The 24,062-nt window shown below is 39.9% G+C and overlaps 1 protein-coding gene and 1 non-coding gene across 2 annotated transcripts in view; one reads left to right on the top strand and one right to left on the bottom strand.

Annotated features, from left to right (window-relative positions):
* Window positions 1-2,333: 2,333 nt before the first annotated feature.
* TRNAC-GCA (transfer RNA cysteine (anticodon GCA)) lies at window positions 2,334-2,405 on the bottom strand. The gene has a single exon. It is a non-coding gene; the product is annotated as a tRNA-Cys (tRNA).
* A 9,480-nt stretch (window positions 2,406-11,885) lies between these two features.
* Window positions 11,886-24,062, top strand: part of LOC143024572 (dynein axonemal heavy chain 7-like) — a 377,264-nt gene continuing 365,087 nt past the window's right edge. Inside the window, exons 1-12 of the mRNA XM_076183383.1 lie at window positions 11,886-12,014; window positions 12,392-12,572; window positions 14,972-15,417; window positions 15,665-15,888; window positions 16,372-16,504; window positions 16,928-17,049; window positions 17,440-17,590; window positions 18,254-18,464; window positions 18,867-19,249; window positions 21,353-21,481; window positions 22,524-22,637; window positions 23,386-23,513. Coding sequence (XP_076039498.1) covers window positions 11,886-12,014; window positions 12,392-12,572; window positions 14,972-15,417; window positions 15,665-15,888; window positions 16,372-16,504; window positions 16,928-17,049; window positions 17,440-17,590; window positions 18,254-18,464; window positions 18,867-19,249; window positions 21,353-21,481; window positions 22,524-22,637; window positions 23,386-23,513 — 2,351 coding nt within the window. The remainder of the gene's footprint in view (window positions 12,015-12,391; window positions 12,573-14,971; window positions 15,418-15,664; window positions 15,889-16,371; window positions 16,505-16,927; window positions 17,050-17,439; window positions 17,591-18,253; window positions 18,465-18,866; window positions 19,250-21,352; window positions 21,482-22,523; window positions 22,638-23,385; window positions 23,514-24,062) is intronic.

The raw sequence follows: 24,062 nt of genomic DNA, 5'->3' as shown, positions 1-24,062 counted from the left end.
ATTCTGAGACCGGACGATGGTCGCTGATCCACCACTGTAGGTGGTGCTTCTGCCCCCCTAAGACAAATAAAAAGAAAAAGGGAAACTGGGCCCGTTTTCTATGTCCTTTACAAAGGTAAACCCAAACAACTGTATGAAGACCATATTCACATCGCTATATTTTTCTGAGGTTTGTGGGGCTATCGCCGCCTCAACTTCAACCTTAAGGCGTTCCGGACCAGGCTACTCTCTTCTCCACACCCTTTACTCCATTCCTGCACTGCGCTTCTACATCATCAATTTGTTCCACTCTCTCTCTCTTTTTCGCTCTCTAGTTCGGGGTACAATACCACTAATATGTGTTATGCGTATCGTAACAAATAAATGTTCTCATTTTTTAGTTAGAGGGCAGGATAGATAAGATGGGGAGAGGGAGGGAGGGGGGATTTGGAGGTTTAGTATAAGGAAAGAATGAAATGGAAGAAAGTTAGAGTTATGATAGGTGTGGGGCAGACACACTTGCTTGGTTATTTTTATAGTCTTGTGGACTTTTTTTTTATGTACACACAATTCTGAAAATAAAACAGGTACTTAGTCTCTAAGAGTATCATTTGACTAATACTGCAATTTATTTAATTGAAAATAGATAAGATTTGTGGAAATTTGTACTAAAAATAAATATAACAAAAACAGAGGTCTGTCATGATCAAACTAATACATATCACATAATCTACATGGAACTGGCGGGGAAGTTGAGGGGTAACATTAGTATTCTAAATACTTCTCTGTTTTGCATATACACTATGTTGCTTTCTGCATGGTTCTTGGGCTACGTTGATATGTTACCTCATTCTATTTCTATTCATTCAATTCAATTAAGATGAACGATTTGGCTAAATTTTAAACGTTGTTGATTTTGTTCCCTTTTGTATTTTGATGTATATGCACATTTCCTGTGTGGTTAGTAGTGTTGAATAATAGTTTTACGTTGTTTTGAGACAATTAATTAGTGATTTTTTTTTTCCAAAATGAAGTCAGCTCTTAAACTTTCGAGAGCTCCAGGTCTCTCTTTCTATCACTGTGTGTGAGTGTTTTAACAACAACATCAAATCAGCTCTTTCTCTTCTTTCCCTTAACGAGAGGTCTAGAACACCTAGTCTCCCCTCATACAGTTTGCCAGCAAGGTTAGAAACCCTTCACTAGTCTTTGTGTTTGTGTGTGTGTGTGTATACACACACACACACATACACACATATATATATATATATATATAAATATATATATATATATATATATGTACATATATATATATATATATATATATATATATATGTACATATATATATATATATTATATATATATATATATACATGTATATATATATATATTATTTGTATATATATATATACACACACATATATATATATATATATATATATATATATATATATACAAGCTATCGTTTTCAGTTGTTCCTCTTTGGTTCAAAGCATCTCCAGATTTCACGCACATACACACACCCGATCAATACCTGTAATCTTGTCTTATTTCCTTTGGTATGATGGATATTTGTTGTTTTCATCATCTTTATCATTACAACGCATTGTAACTGGTTTACTTTTCAGCAAGGAGGTGCTTAAGCCCCTTTCGGCTAACCTTCTCCTAAACTGTGTTTCATTTTCAAACATGAAATTTGGCTGTCAGTAAACTACCTCACATAACTAGGTGGTAGTTCTTTGTACCCACCCCTTTCCTTATGCTTCCATTATTGTTCTGTTGTCTATCAGTTTCGATGAATATATCACAAAGTCCCTTCTATGAAGACATTTGTCCAAAAAAATTTGAAGATGGAAATAACTTTTTCCTTTTATATGTATATATACATATATATATATATATATATATATATATATGTGTGTGTGTGTGTGTGTGTGTGTGTGTGTGTGTGTGTGTGTGTGTGTGTGTGTGTGTGTGTATAGGTATATAATAATAACAATAATGATAATAATAATAATAATGATAATAATAATAAGTAATAATAATGTCCTTATGAAACATCATTATCAATTTTATAAGAATTACATAAGATCTATGGATTGACTATTTCTCAAAAAAAAAAAAAAAAATTATAATAATGATAAAAAATTATATATGTATATATATATATATATATATATATATATATATATATATATAATAAAATTAACATCCTGATGCTCCCCACACACATTATCCTAAACTCTTTTACATACAGACTCTTTTGCTATTAATCCCGGTTTACTGAAGTTCCATATTTCTCCTGTCAACACAAAAGGTATGGAGTAGAAACACTTTTAATTGAGAAAAGTTTTTGAGGGGGCGCCCGGGTTTGAACCGGGGACCTCTCGATCTGCAGTCGAATGCTCTACCACTGAGCTACACCCCCAACGCCGTTCCTGACAACCCAATTTTATCTTTTTAAAGTACGGTAGATATGTCTATATATTTGGGAGAGGCATTATAACATCATTTATATTGATAAATCTCCGTATATTGATGGTAATGGCTTTAAGGTCACATTTATACAACACGTAAGTGCGCCTGAGACGTGTACGAGAGAGAGAGAGAGAGAGAGAGAGAGAGAGAGAGAGAGAGAGAGAGAGAGAGAGAGAGAGAGAGAGAGAGAGAGCTCTGAGCAATGAAAAAAAACACAGAAACGGGACCCGACGAGCATTGTTCATACCCTGTATACAAAGTAAACACACAAACTGGAATGAAAAATCGACTGAAGACGTAAATGCTGAATACTACTAAGGACCGTAGGGATGTAGATGTTATATCATATACACGGGGTATATATATATATATATATATATATATATATATATATATATATATTGAACAGAGATACATTTTTATCAACCACAATGTACTTTAATTCTACGCTATCAGCATCAGGAGACCCGTGGTTATATATAAATATATATATATATATATATAAATATATATATATATATATAAATATATATAATATATATATATATGTATATATATGCATATATATATGCATATTATATGCATATATATAATATATATATATATATATGCATGCGTTATTAAAGTCGACAGATCTAAGGAGGTTGTTAATCATCTGATGAGTATTCTCAAGCTTTCTAACTAGTACTCTGCCATTTGGAGGGTGGGCATAAACCAGATTTCCAAAATTATTGATTTATTCAACGTTTCGTCTGCAAGGAGACATCTTCAGGAAAATATGTAACAAATATTACCGACATACAGAAATAAAGAACAAGGGTGTTAACCTTAACAAAAATTCACAAACATGGAAATAGACACCAATAAATCAAAATTAGATAACAATAAATCAAATCCTGTCTCGATACATGGGTCGTTGGGGACAAATACTTACAAAGTTAAAGGTACAAAGAAATGACGAAGGAAATGGTGATGGTGACTTATATATGCGAACCTAGCCGGCTTGGGTGGTGGATGGGGTAGTGGGAGGGGTTGATGACCCATCATGTCGGGAAGGAGGGGGTTGGGGGGTTTGAGGGTTGCGAGGTCGGTTGGAGGGAGGATGAATGGAGTGGGTGGGAAGTGGTGGCGTGGGGGTTGGGGCGTATTGACATAGGGTGTGGTCACGGGACGTGGTGGTGGTGGCTTCACTGCATTGTATAAATATATATATATATATATATATATATATATATATATATATACAAACATAACATCACACACGCACACACACACAATTATATATATATACATACACACATATATTATATATATATATATATATATATATATAATTATATATATACAACAAAGGCAATGGAAAGTGTCCTTCCAACTAAAGGCTCGTTTCTTTTGAGTTGCAAAATATTTTGAAAGCCACACCTAGCGCTTCTATCCTTGAGGACAATATTACTCCGAAGACCTCCATACGCAAACTTAAATAAAAAAGAAAAAGAGAGAGAGGGAGAGACAGATTGAAGGTGTCAATTCCCGGATAGGTATATATATATATATATATATATATATATATATATATATATATATATATATGTATATGTAGTATATGTATATATATATATATACATATATATATATACATATATATATATATACACACACATATATATATATCAAATCAGCCATCCTGAGTCCACTGCTGAACAAAGGCCTCCTTCATAGCATTCCATGATTCACACAACCGCGTCAACCTCTGGCACGTCACTCCTGCAAACTTCTCAATCTCGTCTCTCCATCTCCTGTCTGGTCTCCTTCTTCCGCGCTTCCTATCTCGTGGCGTCCACTCAGTAACACACTTGCTCCATCGCTTGTCAGTCGTTCGCACTTAGCTGCCCAATTCCACTTCCTCTCTTTCACCGCCTCCACAATATCTTTCACTCTAGTCTACTCTCTCACCCAACTTGCTCTTTTTTTGGTCTATCAGTGTTATTCCCATCACTGATCTCTCCATTCTCCTCTGTGCAGTCCTTAGCTTTGTTTCCATCGCTTTCGTCAGTTTCCAAGTCTCACACCCGTAGATTATTGCTGGCAGAATGCATTGATTGTAAACTTTACGTTTCAAACATAAAAGGTAGAGGGTCTCTCATGATTTTATTATAATTATCAAACACTTTCCAACTAATTGTAATACGTCTTTTTATTTCATTATCATGATATTTTGTCACTTTCACCGTCTGGCCTAAATAATTTTACTCCTCAACTTCTTGAAGACTCTTACCATCAATTACAATCTCTTTACTTTGAAATTTCGTATTGAACATTACTTTGGTTTTGGTTTTATTCATTTTAAACCTACTTTGAGACTTTCCTTGTTTAGATCACTCAGCATCTCTTGCAAGTCTACTGCTCTTTCTGAAATAAGAATAATGTCATTCGCAAATCTTAGGTGGTTCAAATATTCGCCATTAATCTTCAAACCTTTCTCTTCCCAACTCAACCTTCTGAAAATATCTTCCAAGTAAGCTGTAAATAATTTGGGTGAAATGGTATCGCCTTGCCGTACTCCTTTTTCGGTCTTGATCTTTTCTGAATCTTTATGTAGTCGAATTATAGCGGTACCATTCGCATAAATATTTTCTAAAACCCTTACGATCTGTTCGTTTGTACCCTGATTGCGTAGCGAGCTTAGTATTGCTATTTGTTTTACCGAGTCAAAGGCCTTCTCGCAATCTACAAAAGCTAAACACAGAGGTATATTGTATTTTGTCGTTTTCTCGATTAGCTGGTTAATCGTCTTTTCTGTTTTTAATCTGCATTGTCCTCCTTCTTTTAATTGGGTCATTTGTAGCTTTGGAATATTTGGTTTCTCTAATGATTCGCCTACTCCAAACTTCCCATCTTCATTCCAACTTTAGCATTGAAATCGCCTATTACCAACGTGTACTTACTTTTTTCTTGATCCATTACCTGACTTAAATCATCATAGGATTCAATTTCATCGTCAGTACTCTGTACTCTATAGCCTAATCACAATCCAAACTACCCTGTCTGATAAACTACTGAACGTGACTACGTTACCAGTAACTTCTCCGTTGATCAAGAATCCTACTCCACTAGATCTTTCTTTGTCCTTACCTCTATAGTAGAACAGGTGGTGACCATCTTGTAATTGTATCAGCTTTTCTTCCGTTCTTCGGACTTCGCTCAGTCCTACGATATCCCACTTGATGTTGTCTAGTTCTTCCATTAGACTTTCCAGCCTGTGGTCTTTCGAGAGTTCTTACGTTGTAAGTATAAATCTTCATATTCTTCATGCTGTTTAATGTCCAAGGCTTGGATCTGCTTGGACAGTGCTTACTCACATTCGGTGGCACACCGCCCGTAAGCACATGAGGCAATGCGGTTGGACCTTTGGGAGACGATGATCCAACAGGAACGCCCGGTTTTGTTTTGTTTGTATTTTTCATGATTGCTTTGAAGGGCTTTTTAGGCAGTAATCTCATCTCCTTTCCCTGCCAACTAGTTTCCTGAGAGATATTTCTCTGGTGTCACCTTATTCATTATATTCGGTGAAGCCCTACATATCTATAGGGTGTCCAATGGTCCACGCCGTCATTATGACGGTACCCCATATATCTATGGGGAACTTCCCTGTTCTCCATCAGGGACGTGCCAGTTAGCAGTGGGTCCTGCGACTGTGTATGCGAGTTGCTCTTTGTCTGATCTTTCTTACAAAACCCGTTCAATATGAGTGACCCTCCAGAGATTTTCTCTATCGACATAGCTTTTGTAATCATTAAGATTCTCAAGCCTATCCACCACGTCAAGGTGCGAACTCTCGGATAGGACACCTAGACATGCCTGTGTAAATATTTTCAAAACTGAGGCATCATTTTCTTTCTGGTTTCCAAAGTGCTAAGTCCAGATTTTTGACAGAATAGGATGAATGCTAGCTCATATTCAGAGTCAATTTATGTGTTATTGGCAAGCATAACATTATGTGCAGTTCATAGTCTATTTGATCAATCTAAGCCAGTATACATAAGTCCACCTGATCAGAGTGACTTAAACTTTAGTGTAGATAAAAACAATTATATGTTTTTCACGTCGCCAAGTATACACGGCAGGATTTCACCTCTTATCTGAAACTCTTATGACGTCATGCGTTTGGTATTATAATGGCGTGCACAGCTGTCTTCCATCCACTTGACCTGAGTTCGATTCCCGACCATGGAAGACAATAATTTTTGTCAATAAATATTTCAAACATATACATAATCGTTATAGTTCTGCAGTAGGACACGCCATAAAAACATTCCTACACTAAACACAAAGTCAGATATTTCGCACTGGTAATAGTGATTAATGTCTTGATGATCTTTCCAACGCACATTTGTTACTATCTAAGGTCTTATTCTTAATATGCTCTTCTCATTACGGAAACTATGTAATTGGCCTCAACCCTCATGAACCCATATAAAATATGTGTAGAAAACTTCTGGGGACTGAAAACCGGGCGGTGGGCTAATGCGATCAACGATCTGGGGATGTCCGACTGGCCCCGACTGCTGGCTGACATACCACAGGGCGGATCTCAAGGTCACTGTCTCTTTGGACGCGTCCGCTCAGTCACGAAGCAGCCAATCTCTCTCTTTATCAAAAGAAACACCACGTGAAAACAGTCTGTATTAGTACGGTGTTTCACTTAGAATTTTATCAAGTATGAAACGAACCGTCGTACCAATAAAGGCTACGTCCTCACAAAGTGTTTATTTTGCCAATTACATATAATCTCATTCTACTCTTCTGTTCCTAATTATATTGAACCCTCCCCGAGACTACTTTTATCTTGAAAAATTATTTTTTCTTAAAATGAAATTCAATTCTATATTTGAGTTGTATACATCATGTACAGACAAAAATATATTATCTAATTACAATTACATTTCACAAAAAAGTGGTATCACCCAGCACTTCATAGCATTTTGTCATTCTAAGATTCTAAGTGGTCAATAATTAGGGAAATGAATAAATGAATGTACTGAATCATCCTTTCAACATCACACACACATATACATATATATATATATATATATATATATATATATATATATATATATACTGTATATATATATATATATACATATATACTGTACATATATATATATATATATATATATATATATACACGATCCGGGTTCGAATCCCGCCCAGGGCTGAAATAATTTCATTATCTCTGCGCTGTGTGGCGTTACTCCAACACGCGTGGGCGGGGAGTTGGGTGTGTGCGCGCGTGTAAGGTCACATTACCCATAGATCAGTCATATATGAGCTCTGAGCTCTCTTCCGGGAACGTAATAGCTGACGATCACGAGTCCAACATGTGATCCAAGACCATGGTGAATCACATATACACATACACACACATTATATATATATATATATATATATATATGTGTGTGTGTGTGTGTGTGTGTGTGTGTGTGTGTGTGTGTGTGTGTGTGTGTGTGTGTATGTTAACATATGGACAAAGATTCGAAGTCAAATTTTGGAAGGATGGAAGGTGTGAAAATTATTTTAAGATTCCAGTTGAATTATTTAGTTGTTACATATCTAATACATTATGTGTACTTATATTACTAGTTGAACAACACCGTAGGCTTAACTAAATAAACTGGACTTCGTACAGTCCAGTAATTGATTATGACAACAAGCGCTTAAACTCTATCAATTATCATTGTAATTACAGTAACAGACGCCTTATTATTCCTCAGTTAATTGACGAGGGAAGTGAAGGTGGTCTTCTTCACATGTGGCGGCAAGGGCAGATAATAATTATACATTTACATTTGGTGAGCACTGAAAGAATGCGTTGTTTTAAGAGAAGGCTAACTTTATGGACTGGGATGACAGGTGGTAATGGACATGGAACTGCCTAGTGTAGGCCTTAGGGTCTATTTGGTGAGTGCTGAAAGAATTCGTTGTTTTAAGAGGTTACATAACTTTATGGACTGGGATGATAGGTGGTAATGGACATGGAACTGCCTAGTGTAGGCCTTAGGGTCTCTTGCAGCCTCCTTCATTCCTATGTTCTTGTGTTCTTATCCGCGGACAGTCGAAACTGACCCATGGTATATCGGAACTACGCATTCAATTAATTTTTACATACTCTAGTTCTATTAAAACTAAACTAATTTTTGTTTGTAAAATTGTCTTAATACAGAAATAAGGAATTATGCATTTGCAAATATCTGATATAGCACTGATCAGTCAGACATGGTTGTACGCAACAATACGTGCGCATTTTGTGCGTGTGTCTGTATATATATATATATATATATATATATATATATATATGTGTGTGTGTGTGTGTGTGTGTGTGTGTGTGTGTGTGTGTATTGTATGACAATATTTACCAAAAGTTGTACCACCCAAGCCAGGCAAAAAGTCTAACTCCCTGGCGTCGTGGTTCCCATGGCAACTAACTGTAACAGCGCCTCCCCCTCTCTCCCTCACCCACCGCCAGAGCAGAAACTTCCAACTCCACACCAGGACATAACCTTCTTCTTCCCCGTCTAACTAACAGAGCTCCACGACCAAATCCATCACATAAAGACGGCTAAAGGATAAACGTGGAGGGAAGTGGGTTCGGTTTGTGCTGTCACATCAGTGTTGTCTGGCAACATCTCGAAGCAGAAGTGGACATCACGCAGGGAACCGTTCTGGGTCATGGAGAAGAGGAAGTAAGCAAGTTCGTGGTGAGATGGTAAGTGTGAAGTATATTGACCAGTGCATGGGTTGTTCACTTCCTTATCGAGGGAATGTCCCAATGGAATGCAGTTTATCTAGTGCTTCTATCCTCACGAGTGCCACACAGCTGAGCAGTGGTGCCACAAGATGCGGGGGAGGGTAGTCACGACACAGTAGGTCATAGCCTCTTTACTGTGAATAGGGAACCCTATCTATCTATATCATATACCAAGAGCTTTTTCCCCCTTATAAGGAAGGTTGCCAAATCAAAGTCACATAACTACTCCCACCCATTCCCCTCCCCTCCATCCCCTAGGGAACTCTAGACGTGAATAAAATCGTCTGGTGGCAGTTATATGAACATTAGAACACATGAACACAAGAATGAAAGAATTCAAGAGATCATAAGGCCTAGACTAGGCAGTTCCATATATAACAAAATAAAAAGTGCCACTCGGTATAGAAGGGGTTAATGACCAGACTATCGTCACTGTCGCCAGACGATTTTTTCTCCAATTGAGTGGACCCAAGGCGTTTAAGAAATAAAATTTCTTCTTCAAAATAATACGAACACGTGACTCATACGGGCTTGGGTTTTTGTTCTCATGGATTTGACCCGTTTATACTTATCCTCGAGAATGGAAACTTGAGTTCCGAAGACATGACATACTGAAGGAGGGAAATGACACAAAAACCACGTTAAGGCGTCATCACACTGGGCTATTTTTCCTTCAGCCTCCAATTAATCGGCGGTACCTCCCACTTCCGTCACTTTTTAGCCATAGAATTAGGCTACTTTCCTTTCTCGACAATTTCCATAGAATGTCATTTGATATGCTGGAGGAAAATTATTTTTCTTCCAGCAGATCAGATTCCTTCCGGAAAGCTGCGGGATCTGCTCCATCAGTCACAGGGAAAATAGTCCAGTTTGACAACGTATCTGGGACGGCACCCAAGCGTTGATGACACCAAACTGACATACAACTGATTGCAAGGAGAGACAAGGTGTTTCTAGCAAGGTGTTTCTAGACAAGGTGTTTCTAGACAAGGTGTTTCTGGCAAGGTGTTTCTAGACACGGTGTATCTAGCAAGGTGTTTCTAGCTATCTGGGAACTCAATCTCACGTTCCCAATCCCACGACGCGGGTAGTGAGAAACCCTGTTGGGGCCGATGTTTGGATCGCCTCCTCACGCCTGGCCAGGACTATCGGGAACCAACACAAGCACGCGATGGGTCCCGGGAATCGAACTCACGACCATCTTCTTAAAAGTTCGATACGGTATCCACTGGGCTACCGCTGCTGATGCACATAAACGTGAGGGGAGGAAGGGGAGAGGGGTTCAATGAAATGGATGAAAGAAATGTCACGACAGCTGAGGGAACTGTTATGTATGGGAGTGAGGCTTGGGTATTGAATGCTACAGTGAGGTCTTGTGGTGAAAATAGCTAAATATATAATAATAATTATAATAAAGTATGAGAAGTTGACCACATCCTGATGCATTCCAACCTCTGTTAGGGTACAGTTCCATCAAACGTCGTTAACTTGAATAAACTCTTTAGCGCGCGTCACCACAATTCAGGAAATGATTGAGACATCCCTACCTACGTTCGCTTCGGTGACGTCTGCCCGTCCCCCTCAAGAGAACAAAATCGTCTGACGTGAGACAGAGTTAAATCTAAAGAATTTGGGTCACCGTCGGACCTGAGCTCCGATGACGCCAGAAGATTTTATTCGGCTGATTAGAACTGCTTACCGCTGGCCAGAATGAAAAATGTGAAAAGGGTAAAATATTCATATTCAGGTACTATTGGGGATAGTTGATCTTGACTCGTCACATATCAAAACTATGCTAACATATGTCTCCCTTTTTAGTTACATAGGTGTAACTTTGTTTCGCAACGGAACTATTGTTATAACTATTGTGTATAAAAGCATCTTAGTCACTCAATTACGCCAAAATATGTTTACATAACTGAAGTAACGTCATGGGGCTGATTCGTATGTCCGCTACAGGACTTCCACTTTTCGTTGCCACTGTCCCACGACCATCATCCACTCACAACCTCTTCCTCCTCGACCGTCAGGCCGAAGGACTACCTGACGTGGGCCTCGGCCTCAGCGTGGACGTGGTGGGCCAACGCAGCTCCCGTCCTCGTTCAAGGTCATCCTCCACTAGGAGAACCTCCATTCAGCTTCAGGAACTCGACCTTGAAGAGGAACCTCAGCAAGAGAGCAGGGCCCGTAGAAGAGGTGCTCCTTCAGCAGTACGAGCAAGACGAGGGCGACCCGCGACGACTCTCACCCTCGACTTTGATGTAAGAAGAGAAGAGGTGGGGGTGGGTACAACAAGATGCCAGAGGACAGGGAGAGTAAAGGGGGGGAAGGAATGGGGAGCTGAGGGACACCTGGACGGGGGAAAAAGGAATTTCATATATTTTTCTAGATTCCCACAAAAAATTTTACTCCCAAAGAACTCATGATTTTTGCTAGATTTCGTCAAACGTTTTTATTCAGCTCTGGTGGTGGGGATTGACCTCTTTCCCTATTGCTGACAGACTATTTCATTTGTTTCCGTGACGCACCACCCCACTCCAAGCTAAACCCTCACTCGCCAGCGAAAGGGATCAATTGTCTTTCTTTCATGCCCAGGCTTCGGCAGCCAGCCACACTCTGGTCTCGATGACCAACCCCACCCTGGCCCCCTACAGCCCCGCCCGCCGAGGGGCCACGAGGAAGACCGGGGAAAGAACGTTGCCTTCAAGGGACAAGACCTATTCCAACAGACTCCTGTCGGCAAGGGAAAGTGTGGTAAGTACTAATTTGATGCGTCTGGGGATGAGTATGTGAGTCATATGTGCGAGGGTGTGTGTGCATATGGTGAGTGTGGTGTGAAGAAAGGCTCGAGAATAGCTTATGGGTGGTGAATATGGATGGTAGGAATATGCACGAAAGTGAATGTTGGAGGGGTGAGTGAAGATGGGGGTGAGTCATGGAGATGGGGAATCTGAAGGTGGATTACGGGTAGATACACACACACACACACACACACAGAGCGAGAGAGAGAGAGAGAGAGAGAGAGAGAGAGAGAGAGAGAGAGAGAGAGAGGCCCACTAACATTAACAACCATACAATACATGCTAACGACACCCCCTGTCTAAGACTGTTGTCCAATGCGTCTTCAACAGGCTCCTCCACTGCTGGACGGCCCTCAGTGGGGTGGTGGGGTGACAAAGGTGCGCGTCGAGGGGCGGCGCCCCCTAAACGGCAAGGAACAGCAACGCCGCCGGCTGGCGACCCTCTCCGAGCTCGGACTCCACAATGCAGCCGACATCGCCCTCAGGAGGCCGAAGACCGCCAGCAGGAAGGGTATGTGAATTAGGGATTGGCCTAGCATTGTGAAAATGGGTCACCAACACGACCAAATCACCTCACGACCTACAGGTCTTGGCCTGCCCTGTATTGTTAGTTCCTGAGACAGCTTAGTCATTTTATTTCGTTGTAACATTATCCTGTCGCCCTATTTCCTAAATCAAGAGCACGGAGAATAACCAACCGAATGCTCACTAGACTGTTGCGAAAATTGGACCCCCCTTTCACGCGCACCATCTTACCTCGGTCAGTAGAACCCCTCCCATCTTGGACTTGAAGAACACATATAAGTTGGTCCACTTTTTTATCTTAGACATTCTTGCTCAAAGGTGCAATTTCAATAACGTGAACTTTCGGGGTCATGAGCCCCAGGCCTTGGATAATAGTACACCGTATGTACAATTACACACATACACAGATTATATATACATACATATATATATATATATATATTATATATATATGTATGTATGTATACATGTGTGAGTTTATGACAAATGGACTTAGAAGCTATGCCAAGATCGCCATGGTCTAGTGAGCCAAGGATTCGAGTCCCAGTGGCGTAGCTTCTATGTATAATATATATATATATATATATATATATATATATATATATATAAATATATATATATATATATATATATATATATATATATATATATACATATGAGAGGTTGGTTGGTGGGGGTAAAACGAAGATAATCTAGGAATTGGTTTACTCTAATGTTCCGATCAACTTGGTCTTCTTCAGAGAGGTGTCTACAGAAAGTTTAACATAGGTTATATTTAATACCACTCCTGAAGGGAGTGTGTGTGTATACATATATATATATATATATATAGATATATTTATATATATATATATATATATATATATTATATATATATATATATATATTATATATATATACACATATATATGATGGAGTTAAGAATATAAGTTGTGCCTATACCGATTTGCAATTTTAACAACAAGCAATAAGAATTCAAATCCATTCTGAATCAGACATTCAGCCAAACGGACAGGGTGAGAAGGGGAGGGAAAGAGGACTGCATGTGAAACTGGATGTTTCTTTATTCTTCGACTCTGTGACACTGATAAGAAACAATGGAAGTGGAAGAATGGGGAGGAGCAGTAAGAGAGGACTGATGGTCCTACACGAAGTTGGACACAAAACTTCTTGCTACACTCGAGTGGACATGTTGCTTTCTTTCTCCAAGTGAAAATGCAATAAATATAAATGGTTGGTATGAATAGTTGTAGAAAGTTTCCTTCTTTCGCAGAAGTTTCTTAACTTTATTGTGAATCCATTTCTAGATGTACCAACAGCATTTGCCCAACTGTGCGAGTTCACTAGTCACAAATTAATAAGATAAACAAATACAGAACAGAATGAATTAATAAGGCTATACTGATTCTAGTGATATCCACTGTATAGGAAAAATGTACTGCATAGTTAAGGAGGGGCCTATGACCAGATAGAATTTAATGGCCACATTTGTATGTTTGTATCCTAGCAATAAATCCTAATGACCTGTTAGCCCTATCTCTGGGGCTAATGCACTGTTTCCTGGATTTAAGGTCAGGATTCGCTAATATTCCAAAATTAATGAATAAGATAAACAAACAAATACAGATTAGAATAAATTAATAAGGCTATATTGATTCTAGTAATATCCACTGTATAGGAAAAATGTACTGCATAGTCAAGGAGGGGTCTACGACCAGATAGAATTTATAGGCCACATTTGTATATTTGTTTGTATTCATCCTAGTAATAAATCCTAATGCCCTGTTAGCCCTATCTCTGGCACTAATGGACTGTTTCCTGGATTTAAGGTCAGGATTCGCTAATATTCCAAAGTCCTTCTCATATTCTGTTTTCTCTAATATGGCGTCTTCCCCCGATCTAATATGGCGTTCTATTTTTGTAGCATCCACAAACTTACTAATATTACTATCAATATCACTGTCCAAAATATTTATACATAATGAACAATAAGGGACCCAAAATCAAGCTCTGGGGAACTCCACTAGTAACACTACCCATTTGGATTTTACACCGTTAATGGTGGCCCGTTGCTTTGTCATTAATCCATGCTCTAATCCATTCAAACACTTTTTCTCTTAGGCCATGGACTTTGATTTTATTTAGTCTTTGGTTGGGCATTTTGTCGTCCGTTTTGCTAAAGTCAAAGTATAAAACATCGTAACTATCATTGTCGTCGTCGTTGTTGTTATTGTTCTTATTGATGCCGTCAATTAGCTCACAGGAAACGGATCACACCCACAGGCTCTGATCAAAGGTCCTCCACCCGTTATGTTGTGGTCGTGCCTGTGTTACTAGTGTTTGATAGATAACAAATACCAAATAAAATCAATCTGATAACCAAAGACTCTCAGTGTTCCGAGTACCTTCGGTGGTCAGAGCAACATCATCAGATGCTTGTCATCCCTGTCTTATTGCTCCTGTATCACGAGTCTTTACCTCCAGCAGAGGCACCCCCTCGCCAGATCAGCAAGGACAGCGGCAGGAGCACTTCGGAGGACGTGCCGAAGAACGACACCGACAATAACGGAAATAACGGTCAGGACCCCGGTGCTTCGCCTGGGACTCTAAGAGGTCCTGCTGACGAGGGCCAGGTTGGTGACAGCAGATGTAGCAGCAGAGCTAGCGAAGGCAGTAGCGAGGGGCAAGGACTCAAGAAGTATACCGCAGAAAGAAGAGGGCAGGATGGCAAGGGCCTGACCACAAAGGAGGTGACGAAGAAGCTACAGAAGAACCGCCAGAACCTGCAGAAGGAACGCAGAAGGTTCATGACAGGGTCGACGAAGAGGCCGGTGGGTGAGGGACAATTGTTCTATACTGAACCAGACTGTTCTTGTGAATATATTAGCGAGTGCATGCACGCATACGCAGACATGCACTCACGCACACACATAAAAACACACGTGTCCCTCAGTACTGGCGAGCTAAAAGTTTTGAATAAACCATCACAGCACATTGTTCACTTTAAATACGATTTTATTCGTCTTACACGTGTCCCCCACTGGGAGCTGAAGGAGTACTAATATACATTTTCGGCAGGTCCGGGCGAAACCCAGCTACCTCCAGATGCTAGAGAACCGGAGAGAGTTCAGGAAGACGCTGGTGAAGCTCCTGCTAGTGGACAAGGTCTCCAGCGACACAGCGAAGGAGAAGATCAACAGAAGGTACCACTTCTTCATCCAAAGGGGGCTCTCCATGAAGACCTGCCCCCTTCAGAAGACCTGGGTCTCCTGCATCCTCGACCTCGTACCAAAACATCTCAGGTGAGGAAGGTCTTCCCTTGTTCGAACTTTGGCTTCTCTTCGAAATGCCAAAGAACAGTCACAGGCATCATACCCCAAGTAATTCTTCTTTGTGATGAGAATGATCCTTAACACAAGTATTTTCTAAAATAGTTCCCCTTTGTAGTGATGAAGAACAGCACGGAAAATTAGATGCCCCTCGTAGTTCCTTTCTGTAGTCTCTAAGGTCTTCACCACGGACGTCTTGCCCCTTGAAATTTCCCTCTGCAATGCTACATGCTTCCTGCGTTGGTTCTCAACAGTTCTAGCCAGGCGAGGAAGCGACCCAACGACGGCTTAGAATGCCCAGCGACTTGCCGCAACTGACAGGGCTTTGCCCCAACAAGGGTTTTTCATTTTCCACTGAGTGGGATTGTGATGGCTATTTGAGGGAGAGTTCCTTCCCCTTGTAATTCCCCGTGTATTTCCCAAGAACCACATCACAGCTGTCTCTTTTCCTTACAGACTTCGGATCCTGACGTGCCAGCAGCTCGTTCAACAGCTCCAGCGGGACTACGAACAGAAGATGCGGAAGGTAGCGGTTGACTTTGTTCTCGAGAGCGGAAAACCTCGAACTCGACCCACTAAACGTGTTGTGGTAGGTTGTGTGATTCATATAAACCACTGACTGGCTATGAAAGCAATGAAGAATATCTATGTGTGTAGGAGAAAGGGGGTTCAGGAAGGGTTTGTTCTTAATTTTTCTAAACGACTTCAAGAATAACTACAACTCCTCCATGATCAAAATTTATGGGCACCTAAAGCAACATAGGAGCTAGCGATGACCACCAGAAACCCCCAGAGGTCTTGGAGCAATCTTCAATGGTTCTTCACACTACGCACACACATATACATACATACATACATACATATATATATATTGTACTTTTCTCTCTTCTTAACTCTTTGAACACCTTACTCAGACTGTAATTATGTTCTCTTAGTCTCAAGATGGCTTTATTCTGCTGTTAGAAACCTGGAAGCCTCTAAAAGGTTACAAATTAATTTCGCTTCCTCGCAGGATACCAAGACCAGGGTCAAGTCAGACTCGTTCGGCGTGTCGAGACTGACCATTCGCCGGAATTTACACCTCCTGAACCCGTGCATGATGCACACACTCGACCTCTGGTACCGAGACTATAGGTATGTTTGTGTATATGCGCATGTATTTATAATTTTCATGTTCCAAATCTATGCCTGTACCATACTGTGATATATGTACATTTTTATAACCAAGGTCTATGATTGTATGTGTACTTACACACAAACCACAATTTACACGTGATATAAAAATATGCGAATAACTAATGGGACATAAAACAGAAGGAGGGCCAAACATTTTCTTCTATCAAGATATCCTTCAGGGTGCATAAAGATGTCTCAATAGATGGTAACATTTGGTCTTCCGTCTGTTTTATTTCCCCGTGGTCATTCACACTTTTGTGTATAAATGTGTGTGTGCTTAGACGCATGCATTTGTACATTTTGAAACAAGAACACCTTCCCAGCCCCTTCTTACTTGCTTCTCGTCAGCGGTCTCCGTCTGGTGCAAGTGCAGGCGGCCATGGAGAACCGGGAAAGCATCGAACTCAAGGACTTCATGAGCGAAGTGGAGACCCAGCTGGAGGAGGCTCGCCACACGCTGGCTCAGTGGTTCACTAAGGTCCAGACCGTTTTCTACAAGGTCAGCTTCATGAGGTCATATTATATAGGTTTACATCTCATGAAGTCCTGTCTTAAAAGGTCAAATTTCACGGTGCCTATGTCTTAAGAGGTCATATTTTATGGGGTTACATCTCATGAGGGCCATGTCTAAAATCTCTTTGGTCACATCTCACGGTGCCCATGTCTTAAGAGGTCAAATCTTACAGGGGTCACATCTCACAGGGTTATGTCTCGAAGGGTCCTGCTAGCGCCAGACGAATTCATTCAGTTTCCAGGAACCTTTCGATCATAATTGAAGAATAGTGGCTCGACTTAGTCTTTTCGGAACTTTGTTAAGGCAGACATCAAACCATTTCATTCAACTCAGGGAAGCGGTTCTTCATCTTTCGTCTTCCTCGCGTCCTTTCCTAAGTACCACACCGATCTTCCACCCCCGCTTTTTTCTAAGAAATAATTACATTCATCATGGTTTATCATGTCGATTAAAAAATTATCTAACAACGTGATAAAGTCTAAGGTCCAAAATGCTAATGACAGCTAGGAAGGGTATCCTAAAACATCATATCACTGGAAATGTAGATCCTAAGAAACAGTGTGTGTAGGTATGTAGGTGGGGGAAAAGAGGCTGGGTCACTCCATATAAAGAACCGCTGGCTCAGAGGAAATTTTGATTCCCATGCAGGGGTTCCATGCCCACCACATGCCGGGGTTCAACCAGCCGAGCCGCCTGGCGTCCTTCTGTCACGCCGCCGTCACCATCATGACCCACAACGTACAGTCCCTCTGCCTCCTGTCCCTCTTCACCCTCACCGCCTACATCTGCGGCGAGCACCCTAACCTTGCCGATCCGGCCTCCATAGGACTCTGGGCCACCAAGCCTACGTCAGGTGAGGGTGGATCATGTATGAGAAGTTCTTCGTTCTAATATAGTCGCATAACTGCTTTGTGCACGTGGACCCTCAACTAGGCTTTTTCCGCAAGTGTGTGTGTGCGTGTGACAGTCTAAAATATGAGAAAAAAATTAAGAAATTTACAGAATCTAAAAATGCCCCACACCATCGCATTCTTTTGCAAAATAAAATAGACATAACAAGTAAATGAATAAACAAACTTAAAAAATGCTAACTGCATGAGATTTCCCATTGGCTTATCCCTTGTACAATTCTGATAAAAAATATATTATTCCATGGTGTTATTATCATATGCATTTTCTATCGTTGTCCTATATGGTACAACAGGTCGCCTTACCAGCGCTCGAAAGTCGAAGTCTCCAAGATCACTTCAGGATGGATCAGCCAGGGAGGACCCTTCCAGTTCCAAGGCCGAGACCGGCGGGGACGCAACAACCGAGAATCCTCCTTCGGACTCAAAGGAGCTTCCCCCGGCCACCGATGCCGAAAAGGACCAGAACGAACCTCCACCAGTCTCAGAAAACCCTCATGAGGCTTCAGAGCCCTCGGAACCACCTCCAGCACAGAACGGACCTTACCCGAGGCCCGTGAAGCTCAACCTCCACCTCCTCCTGGTGGGGAAGGAGGTAGTCTTCCAGCCGACCTTCAGGGAGGTCGAGGAGGAGCTCCTATCTATCTACGATAAGATGATAAGCCTGTGCATGTCTCTTCCACGACTGGAAACGAAGCTCTTCGCTGAATGGAGTGGGAGGACTGGGAATATGCAGGTAATTGGGGGTATTTTATTGCAAAATTAAACATGTGAGTTTATTTACTAAGTGATGGTGTGTGTGTGTGTGTGTGTGTGTGTGTGTGTGTGTGTGTGTGTGATTTCACTAATTACAAGAAATGATACAGTCATAATAGGGAAAAGGAAGCACATGGGGTATGTAATTAGTTCATTTAACAGACCTTGTTATGGCTTACAACTTTACATCATTATGATCCTTCGTGATTACATTATATATATATATATATATATATATATATATATACATATATATATATATACATATATATATATATATATATATATATATATATATATATATATATATATTAAGGTCGAGTCCAAGTACAGGCGACTATACTTCAGTCCAAGTACCCAGATATTTTTCAAGTACAAGTACAGTAATTTTGATATGTACTTAAGTCCAAGTACATGATATTGTAAAAAAAAAAAAAAAAAAAAAAAAAAAAAAATCCCGTCACAGTTTCTAAAAGAACGAAAGTAGTTTTCTTATATACGCATTGATGAGTACTGTTAACAAGAAAAGTAAATGGAAATTTTACCTATATTTTAGCACAGCACTGCTTTTATCAGATTTGCAAAACGAGAACATATACTTTATGAATAGCTTGAATAATTAATATTCCCTATGCTGCAAATGCAAGACTATCCATATAGGTAAATATCAGGGAATTAAAAATTGTCCTTTGTTCTATATTAATAATATACCCGATAATTTCATTACTAGAAATAACAGATAAGTGCATTTACCCAATAGTATCTTCACAAAGTTCGCTAGAATCTATATACAATATATGTTTTGATTAAATACAATGTACTTATTTGTACTTGAATGTACTTGTTATTTTTCAAGTACTAGGTCTAACTACATGTATAAGTGCATGAAAATCTGCACTTAAATCCAAGTACCAAGTACAAGTACTTGGACCCAACCCTGATATACATACACACACACATATATACATACATACATACATACATATATATATATATATATACATTTTTATCAGCCATAATTCACTTTAATTCTAAGCCCTCAACATCGAGACTCGAGGAGGCCAACATGAAGAAATTGAAACGTGGTACAGCCAAAGACCATGCACTAGTACTTTTGATGGCACAATCGGTTAAGTATCTATCACTTGTCACGAGCTAGCGCAGGCTCGAGTCCTTGGCTGTACCACGTTTCAATTTCTGTATGTTGGCATCCTCGAGTGTCTCGATATTGATGGCTTAGAATTAAAGTGAATTGTGGTTGATAAAAATGTATATCTGCTCACTGCGACCCATTCAGTGTTGTGTGTGTGTATATATATATATATATATATATATATATATATATATATATATATATATTTATACATAGTGTCTTAGAGTAAAATTGTTTTATACTCCGTGAAACTACTTGGATACTTAAAAAAAAAAAAAAAAAAAAAAAAATCACCTTATCTACTTTCCATCTCAAACATTTTTGGCCCCATTTTGTTTATGCATAATCCCAAGAAAATCTAACTATTTCGCTGCGTTTGATGACTTTCGCATCCGTCCCAGCTTCAGCCAGGCGATCTTATTCAGTTGTGGAAAAAACCCTTCGTAATGAAAAGGTTGAAATTTTTATCATTGGAATCAGCGGCGGACGATCTCACAACCAACGATATTGGTTGACACTCACGCCTTTACCTAAAGGTACAACCCCTAGGGGATGACAGTCGGTGTCCGAACTAGGCCTAATATTTCTTTCTCTCAACTTCAATTGTACTTCCTCCACCTTTTCACACAAGGAAATGTGGCAACCAGTGACTTCTCCCCTTCTACGAAAATTCCTCCACACTGATACAACACAAACCACAGTCCAACGTTTCTTCCTAGAGGAATCTATTGGATAGCCTTAGGACCGTTGCAAGCCACGGGTTCCACTCAGTGGAATTTGAGACATTACTGTTACTACTGATATTATCATTACATCATTATTACTATTATCATTATTATTATTATAATATTATTATTACTACCATTTATTATTATTACTTCGCATATACAATTTCCTATCACCTTCTCCTGTTTACGAACACTCACCCAGCCCGTGGTGGTCGAAGAGGTGGTGAAGCGACTTCGATCCCAGGTGCAAAAGGAACTTCGAGCGTCGAATGTCCTGCCTCGACGACATTCGACCCACTACCACCAATACGCCGATCTCGTCAGCGGACAGGTAATGTGGCTGTGGATTGAAGAAAAAGGGAGAGGTGTAGATGAGGGGCAACAGGAAGGATTCATCAAGGGAGATAAGAACTCACACAAAACAGGAGGCATGAAGACTTGGTGGTTAAAAGGGTTAGTTGAGGAGAATGCAATATATCATGAGGAGTCTGGGATTATACACAGTACATTATACATATTCTATATATATATATATATATATATATATATATATATATATATATACATATATACATAGTATGTACTAACGGAAGCACCTGACTTCGTTTAGGCATTATTCTGATTCCTAAAACCATGGTTGGCCTATATTTAGGAAACAGAAATCAAACTTAGGAAAGTGCAAGTCTTCATAGACAAAATGAAGCTTAGATTGATCAAGATAACATTTTGCACCAAGTCTGTCTTTTCGATGGATAAAATCAGCTGGGATCAGCCAATATATAATATACAGAAGACGTTACTCTAGTAAAAGGGGTTAATGAAAATATAATTTACGTCGCAAAGTTGATCAGGTACGGGAGTGTTTTGAGTTAAGAGTTTCATGTTTGCCAACTTTACTCCATTTCAAGAATTATTTTCATTCTTTTCTATATACCACTCATTCGACTCTTTTCGCTACCTGTCCAAATCAGTGTCATCTTACTATATCCAATCAGCCGTTTCCCTCATCGAGAAGCGGCTGGACATGGGAATGGAGTATCCTTACCCTTTTCACTCACATCACTTTGGTTCATTTCATTTCTCTCTACTTAAGTCATGTAAAGATTATACCTCATTTCTAAAGTAGAACTGCCAGTTCATCTCAAGTGCACCTTTCCCATGGAAAAAGTCATCTTATTCTATACAATATTCTCTATCGCTCACATTTTTGTTTGTTCGACATCTTCAGCAAGTGGTTTCATTCACCTATTCCATCCACTTGTCCCTTGGTCTAACCCTTACTAACATTCCCGGCATCAGTGATTCATTCATCCTTTGTGGTCATCTTATCATTATTAATGTCTCCATTGTCATCATTATTGTCTCCTTTCAAGGCGGAGGAATCCATCAAGACGTTCCTCAGCGAAGAACATGGATTTCAAGAGCACGTGGACAAGGTGGCTGAGTACTCCAACCTCCTCGCCACAATTCTCACCACTTCGCAGCAGGTAAAAGGATCAAACTCTTGCCTCTTTTCTCTCTCTCTCTCTCTCGGCAACACACCTACATATCCATGGAGACCTTTTGCAGGAACCTAAGAGGGAGAACGTTGTCTTCCGTAGTTCGGGTGTTATAACTCACTGAATCTCCAAGTATATTAAATGAGGTGCTAGTAGTATAGATTATCGATGTGGCGAGGAGACTAGTTCTGGTCTCTCCTTCCCTTGGAATTCTGTCTGACATCATAGTCGTGGGAGTAATAAGCTACCTTTTGTGACAGGAGTATATATATACATATGTAACCATATGTATACTGCACGTACATGCAATGGTAAAAAAAAATTCTACATCTACCCCGGATATCCCCATGTGATGGTTCGCCATCCAAATGAAATAGTAATGTTTATTCACCCAAACAAAAATACTACGAGAGAATGGTATTATTTCCCTTGCTTCCTTTACTCACTTCTTTCGTTTACGATTTCACATCCATTTCCTACCTTATCCCCTACTCTTTCGCACACTCCATCCCCCTTTCCGTCTCCCTTCCTACACCACTTCCTTCGTCTCCACGTATATCCTCCACTCCTGTCGTGTACCAGCGCACCCGTTCTACTGTTACCATTTTTACTATTTCTCTCTATGCCCCATTATTCCTTTTCAATCCTGCATATGAACACATTATTTACTGAAGAATATTCACGTATTACTTGAAAATGTGCCTCTATAATCCTTTGATTTGTTACCTCTCCCCAGGTGGTGCAATTGGGCCCATACCAACTGCACTGCGACCAGCTGATCAACGCCCTTGTAGGGCGCGTGACCAACATCCGCCGCGACCTCCTCTTGGCTATGCATGCCCGGTACTGCTCCGATGCCAGCGCGTGAGTACTGATGCCCTCACTGAAGGACAGAGTAGTGCACTAGGGAGCAGCGTATACCTTGCGTCTATTACATTTTATTGTTTTATATGTATGTATGTATATATATATATATATATATATATATATATATGATGTGTGTGTGTGTATGCTGGATTTTCACATCACCATGAAACAAATTATGCAGTATCACCGCAGGAGAAGAGGAACTTGTAGACAGTATTTTCGTGTATTTACATCAGATAAAGGTCTAAAGATGTTAATACACGAAAGTACTTACTGTCTACAAGTTTCTCTTCTCCTGTGGTGATATTGCATATACATACTGTTTATATATATATATATATATATATATATATATATATATATTTGTGCGTGTGTGTGTGTGTGTTTGTGTGTGTGTGTGTGTTTGTGTGTGTGTGTGTTTTCAACATATGTACTAGAGATGAGATATCTGAATATAAGTACCGAGTGCACCCTTAGCGTATACTTGGTTACTTAAGTTAATTTTATCCAAAGATACCACGACAGAAGATGAAGTTATGAAAAACA

The sequence above is a fragment of the Oratosquilla oratoria genome, chromosome 4 (genome assembly GCF_046742065.1).
Source record: "Oratosquilla oratoria isolate Oo_2021 chromosome 4, ASM4674206v1, whole genome shotgun sequence".
Classification (NCBI taxonomy): domain Eukaryota; kingdom Metazoa; phylum Arthropoda; class Malacostraca; order Stomatopoda; family Squillidae; genus Oratosquilla; species Oratosquilla oratoria.
This window is presented reverse-complemented; position numbering and strand designations above follow the sequence as displayed.